This window comes from Drosophila yakuba, chromosome 2R (assembly GCF_016746365.2).
Source record: "Drosophila yakuba strain Tai18E2 chromosome 2R, Prin_Dyak_Tai18E2_2.1, whole genome shotgun sequence".
Lineage (NCBI taxonomy): Eukaryota > Metazoa > Arthropoda > Insecta > Diptera > Drosophilidae > Drosophila > Drosophila yakuba.
In genome coordinates this window covers 23782449-23788821 of record NC_052528.2, presented here as the reverse complement: position 1 = coordinate 23788821, position 6373 = coordinate 23782449, and the positions used below count along the sequence as shown (strand labels likewise).

General features: G+C 37.8%; 2 protein-coding genes across 2 annotated transcripts; one reads left to right on the top strand and one right to left on the bottom strand.

Annotated features, from left to right (window-relative positions):
- The first annotated feature begins 440 nt into the window (after positions 1-440).
- LOC120320984 (protein takeout) lies at positions 441-1794 on the top strand. The gene is made up of 4 exons (XM_039372078.2): positions 441-612; positions 773-1010; positions 1071-1204; positions 1261-1794. The coding sequence occupies exons 1-4, from the start codon at positions 528-530 to the stop codon at positions 1689-1691; spliced, it is 888 nt and encodes a 295-aa protein (XP_039228012.1). The 5' UTR covers positions 441-527; the 3' UTR covers positions 1692-1794.
- Positions 1795-3821: 2027 nt separating this feature from the next.
- LOC6532174 (MORN repeat-containing protein 3) lies at positions 3822-5058 on the bottom strand. The gene is made up of 2 exons (XM_002092911.2): positions 4505-5058; positions 3822-4445 (listed from the first exon to the last, which is right to left on the bottom strand). Exons 1-2 carry the CDS (start codon positions 4980-4982, stop codon positions 4006-4008), a joined length of 918 nt encoding a protein of 305 aa, XP_002092947.1. The 5' UTR covers positions 4983-5058; the 3' UTR covers positions 3822-4005.
- Positions 5059-6373: the final 1315 nt, after the last annotated feature.

Genomic DNA, 6373 nt, shown 5'->3' with positions numbered 1-6373 from the left:
TTATAAATTTCAAATTTGCATTACAAAAAAATAAACATTTTTGTTTTTCCTGATTGGTGTTGATGTTATCCCCAATCTAGTTTTGTTTCATCCTTGCGCATACATTATAACTGTAGCGCTGAGGCTGGCCCTTGGAGGATGACGATAAATTTATTATTTAAATTTTTGTAGCTGATTTACTTGCATTTGTTATTCAATATTAGGGCCATGAATTCGGCATTGTTTTAATTCACTTTAAACCACATAAATTTAACTTTACATGCAAGGCGACAACTCACGTGCCCCTGAGTGGCGTCAGCGGGCAAGTACGTAATCGTTGCCTTGTGGGTTTGTAGGTGTGAGCTACTCGTTTAATGCTATGAAAATGTCGCGGGAGGGAGAGACTTAGCTAAGCACGCTTAATTCAATCAAAAGCACCATCTACTGCCTGTTGAATCGTTAGTAGACCGCTTGGCTGCAACAACTACAGTTCATTCAAATCACAAACGGACATATCGTGAAGCCATTGTGAAAAAAACGCTTTACAGATGATTTACTATAGGTGTTTTGAGGGTTCCGTGTTATTGCTGGTGTGCCTGGCGTTGCAGTATACTGTAATTTTTGCAAACTTGCGTAAGTATCCAATTGCATCGATTTCAAGGGATTATCTTGTGACGCATTTCAATTTCTGTTGATGTGTGAATGGCCTTGAATAAAATAAATAATAACGTTTCTAATTGCGTTACACGTCAAATTGTAAGTTCTTATTTTCGCTAAATATCTTTTCTGTTAGCGTCCACAATTAGACCATGCGCCCGCAACGAACCTCTTCTGGAGCGCTGTATCATTAACGCTGTGTACCAAATAAGGCCATTACTAGTGCACGGAAACCTGGGGGATGGCTTCACAACACCCCCATTAGAACCGTTGTCCCTAGATAATATTGAACTAGGACTAAGTAGTCAGTTTCAAGCTGTTTTCACGGACCTTGAAGCCAATGGAGGAAGTAACTTTATCATTGACCGTCTTATGTACTTAAGTATTAGCATTATGAAAATGTTGATTCTAAGATATTAATTTTTTGCATGAAGTGCCAAACCGTTAGACACATCGTACGATCTTTGGATTACACTCCCGCGTATTGACTTTAGAGGGAAGTACTCGCTGCACCTTAATTGGCTACTTCTAGACATAAAAGGAAAGGGAAATATGCAGGGATATTGCGGTAGGTTTTAACTTTGAACATAGAAACTAACAAACAACTCATTTGCTTTATATTAGAAAATGCAAGAGCATTCGTTAAAATTCGTGGCTCTCGCTATCTGCGAAATGGCAAAGAATATGTGAAGTTCACCAAGATGACCATGCGCATTGATTTTGAGGATTTTAAATTAAACTTTGCAAACCTATTCAGCGGCGATCGAATTTTGGGGGACGTAGGAAATAAACTTATTAATAACAATCAAGAATTATATCTCAAAGAGATTGTGCCCGGCTTAGAGCAAGGACTTTCGAAAAAATTTTTAGATGTGGCGAATGAAATCATTGCCAGCGCTACATTTGATGAGATGTTTCCCCCTGGAAAGACGTTCAGCAATCCGATAACACAACCGCCTAGATTACCATCATCGGTTCTCGGTCCAGATATATTTGAGCCCCCCTTTGAAGTTGGAAATCCCGATGGAAGTATTTTAAATAAAGTGTCCTTTTAAAACTGATTTTAATTAAATAATTCATTTGTGGGCCAATATTGGTGATGATAACCCACACTCTTTTTGGGAAATTTTTGATAATATAATGTATTGCCTTTTAAAATTGTATCAACTATTTCTTTGTTAAATGTAAATTTTTGTGTTTTATATTACATCGTGAAATTATATAAAAACAAGAGAGAACGCTATAGTCGAGTTCCCCGACTATCTGATAGCCGTTACTCAGCTAGTGTAAGTGCGAAGGACAGTTTTTGGCGGTTTGTGGGCGTTAGAGTGGGCGTGGCAAAAAGTTTTTTGGCGAAAAGATAGAAATTTACAAGACTAATACAAAAATGAAAAAATATCAAAACATTTTTCAAAAGTGTGGGCGTGGCAGCTTTGGGCGGTCTGTGGGCGTAAGAGTGGGCGTGGCAAAAAGATTTTTTGCAAGTCGATAGAAATTTTCAAGACCAATACAAAAATGAAAAAATATTAAAACATTTTTCAAAAGTGTGGGCGTGGCAGTTTTGGGCGGTTTGTGGGCGTTAGAGTGGGCGTGGCAAAAAGTTTTTTTGCAAATCGATAGAAATTTACCATACCAATACAAAAATGAAAAAATATAAAAACATTTTTCAAAAGTGTGGGCGTCGCAGTTTTGGCCGGTTTGTGGGCGTTAGAGTGGGCGTGGCAACATGAATCGACAAACTTGCGCTGCGTCTATGTCTCTGGAGTCTGTGTGCTTAGTCTCAACTTTCTAGCTTTTGTAGTTCCTGAGATCTCGACGTTCATACGGACAGACAGACGGACAGACGGACAGACGGACAGACGGACGGACAGACGGACATGGCCAAATCGACTCGGCTATTGATCCTGATCAAGAATATATATACTTTATATGGTCGGAAACGCTTCCTTCTGCCTGTTACATACTTTTCAACGAATCTAGTATACCCTTTTACTCTACGAGTAACGGGTATAATTATGATCAAGGCTATGAATAACTTTTAGAACCTTTTCGAAGTCTGTTTTTGGATTTTCATATTAGGCTTGTACTTTTTAAAATGTAAAGTCACATCTAACTGCACCATAGGGACAGCTTAGAGGGGGCACATATACACTGTATCCGAGCAATACACCTGGAGCATTGTGCGCGGGACTATTTGTTGGCCCTCTCTTGCTTTTGATTAATCACCGGCCACGACAAAGATGAATTTACAGAGATTTTTTCCTTCAAAAGTTTTTACTTTCATTTCAGGGAGGAGGGCAGTTAATTGCGTTGGATGGACTTCGGTTGCCAAAAAGTGTTGCTGCCCTGGTGATATTCAGCTGACTATAATTAAATTCATGCGACGCAGCTGTCACTGGCCAAAAAAGCATTATCGACTTTTAGGTGCTTAATATTTCAAATGAAAATGTTTTTGATGTAAACAGAGGGAAGCCAAAGAAAAACCTTGGCAACATCTTCCACTTCCGTACTGACCAATGCCTTGCAAAGTGTCGTCGGCATTAATTTCATTTATTAATTTTTAACTACGCCCGCGCACCAAAATAAAAGGAACTTGATAAATGGAGAGCTTGCAGGACGAGCGTTACGTAGAGTGTGCGCTGGGAGGTGGTTTGAAATCTTTTTCTTTTCCTTCATTGTACGAGTATTCATTTGTTGTTGCTTTTTTTTCCGCTTCTTTTTTCGACCTTTTTTGCTAATTTTTTTTTTTAATTCTTTGCTTTTCACTTGAAAGCCGCTCAAAACGTTGAGATGCTCCAAGGCCCGCTAATGTCCTTTCTTTTATCATTAAGTAGAAAACGTGGGTGTCTTTTTTGGGGATTGTAAGATGGAGGGTGGTTCATTTGGGGCGTGGCAAGACTGTTTTGTTTGAATGAATGGGGGTTATGGGATACACAGGTATTTTTGCTACCATTAGAAAAATCCTAACTTGGTCGGCCTAAGTTACAATTTCGTGAAAGGAAGAAAAAAAAAGCTAATTTATATAAAGCTTCTAAACAACATTTTAAAAATAAATAAGCAATTTATATAAAGAGCTTACTGCTTTGTTATACATAATTGCACTGGAAATATACCGGTATAAAACATTACAACATACAATATTTTTTTTTTTTTAGTTCCCAAATTTTGAAATCATCTTTGAAAAGTTTTGGGTCAGAATGCTATATTTGACTGACAATTTATAGAAAGACCTTACTGGCATGTTATACATTATTTCACTGCAAATATAACAATATTAAACATTGCTATGACATACAATTTTGTCATTAATATTTAGGCTGCCATTTTTGTAAAATCAACTTTGAAACGTATAGGGTAAAGTATAGTATGCTATATCTGACTAAAGTTGGCTTCGTTTCTGGCAACATTTTCGCAGTCGCAAGTGCATCCAAACGCAGCGTTGGGGTATAGGTTTACAATTGTTGGTGAAGCGAAACGTTCTTCGCAAGAGGCATACTGTCGGTGATGGTGAATGAAGGCAAGACTGACCCTGTCATTGAATCTACGATGGGGCTTATTGCTAAAAGCTTTGTACCGTTGAAAAAGTTCTCGCATTATTTCGTTAGGGTACTTAAGATAGTTTCGCGGAATCGGATATGACGTTATTGCAGTATTACAGCGGATTTTTTGTTCATCCTGTATCACCGACGTCTTTAAATTATCATTTTCCCACATCCCCTTCTGAATTTGTCCTGTATGCATATGGTAGAAAACACCCTCGCCATTTTTGTATCCACGTGCAAAGTGTCCTTCGTACCGATTTCCATTGGCTAGTTTATATTAAAATGTTAATTCGGAAGAAACATTTAAACTATTATTATTTTCGAACCGTAAAACATGACCCCAAGTCCGTGCCGGAAATCTGTCTCCCATTCGCCCGCATAGATATTCCCATTGTTGTACCACTGGATGCCCAAACCGTGCCGTCCATTTCTTATCCATTTTCCAAAGTATACGCATCCGTCGGAATAGAATTGTTTACCTTCTCCACATTTCATGTCATCGTACCATCTTCCCGAATATATCAGTTGTATTTCAGTTCCGCGTTTTCGTAGCATTGATCCAATTCCTTGTCGTTTGTTCATCACCCAGTCCCCTTCATAAATGAGCTGGCCATCAGGATGTTTTTTACCAAAAAAGTATTGGCAAGTTCGTTTTGCCGTCTTTTTGACACCCCAGCCCTGGTGTTTGTTGCATAACCAGTTTCCAGAGTAGGTCCCACCTCCAGGATAATAGAAAGTGGCTCTTCTGCCCGAGCTGCAGATAGGTTTATTGGGACAAAAAAATCGTTCCAGGCAGGTACTCATACTGTCAAAAACACTTTGACTTGGACACTTTAAGATATGCTAATGTGAGAGTTAGGATATGCATGACAATAGAAAATTTATTAAATTGATACAGAAGGAAATGTAAATACTTTGATTTATATTTTTCAATAACTCGACCCTTGAGCAACTCAACATATGAGCAGAAACTACCAAACGGTACGGGGTTTTTAGAATCGCTTTACCATAAATTTCGGGGAAAGTTTATGTTAACGATTTGCGTGTGAATAAGCCGTAATCATATTATTAGGATTGGAAAGCGAAAAGGTAAATGGTTGTGTATGAGTTGTGGATATTGAATAGATTTCTTTTTTTGTGACACTTAAAGTTTTTGATGAATGAAAAACCGATTTACCGAGGGTTTAAATAATAATAGATTAATAAAGAAAATGCTTTTAAAATCAAACTTTCGGGATTTTCTTAACTTGCCTTAACATTCCTGTAGATACATTTAAATTGTCAAATGTTAAATATAAATAAATATTAATTCTTTCTAGTTTATATAATTTAAAACTCTTTAATACATGCTATAACATAAAAAAACAAGAGAGAACGCTATAGTCGAGTTCCCCGACTATCTGATACCCGTTACTCAGCTAGTGGAAGGGAGAAGGAGAGTCTTAAACACAGTTTTTGGCGGTTTGTAGGCGTTATAGTGGGCGTGGCAGAAAGTTTTTTGGCAAATCGATAGAAATTTACAAGACTAATACAAAAATGAAAAAATTTCAAAACATTTTTCAAAAGTGTGGGCGTAGCAGCTTTGGGCGGTTTGAGGGCGTTAGAGTGGGCGTGGTAAAAAGTTTTTTGGTAAATCGATAGAAAATTACAAGACTAATACAAAAATGAAAAAATTTCAAAACATTTTTCAAAAGTGTGGGCGTGGCAGTTTTGGGCGGTTTGTGGGCGTTAGAGTGGGCGTGGCAACATGAATCGACAAACTTGCGCTGCGTCTATGTCTCTGGAGTCTGTATGCTTAATCTCAACTTTCTAGCTTTTGTAGTTCCTGAGATCACAGCGTTCATACGGACGGACAGACAGACAGACGGACAGACGGACAGACAGACGGACGGACAGACGGACATGGCCAAATCGACTCGGCTATTGATCCTGATCAAGAATATATATACTTTATATGGTCGGAAACGCTTCCTTCTGCCTGTTACATACTTTTCAACGAATCTAGTATACCCTTTTACTCTACGAGTAACGGGTATAATAAAAGCTGCCAAATAATCAGATAACATTTATCATAGTTGTTTTTCATCATAAAGTGGGGTATACACCAGCTTTTCAACAATATATAATTTGGGTTTAAATTTAATTATAAATATCATATAGTTACAGTCGGAAAGGTAATTAAAAACAAGAAAGAA

Bases quoted from the DNA above. Each gene is read 5' to 3' on its own strand.
- LOC120320984 (XM_039372078.2), top strand. From the start codon at position 528: ATGATTTACTATAGGTGTTTTGAGGGTTCCGTGTTATTGCTGGTGTGC. The intron at 613-772 runs GTAAGTATCCAA...CTTTTCTGTTAG, and splicing joins TGTAATTTTTGCAAACTTGC to CGTCCACAATTAGACCATGC. The intron at 1,011-1,070 runs GTACTTAAGTAT...TTTTGCATGAAG, and splicing joins TTTATCATTGACCGTCTTAT to TGCCAAACCGTTAGACACAT.
- LOC6532174 (XM_002092911.2), bottom strand. From the start codon at position 4,982: ATGAGTACCTGCCTGGAACGATTTTTTTGTCCCAATAAACCTATCTGC. The intron at 4,446-4,504 runs GTTCGAAAATAA...AATATAAACTAG, and splicing joins ACTTGGGGTCATGTTTTACG to CCAATGGAAATCGGTACGAA.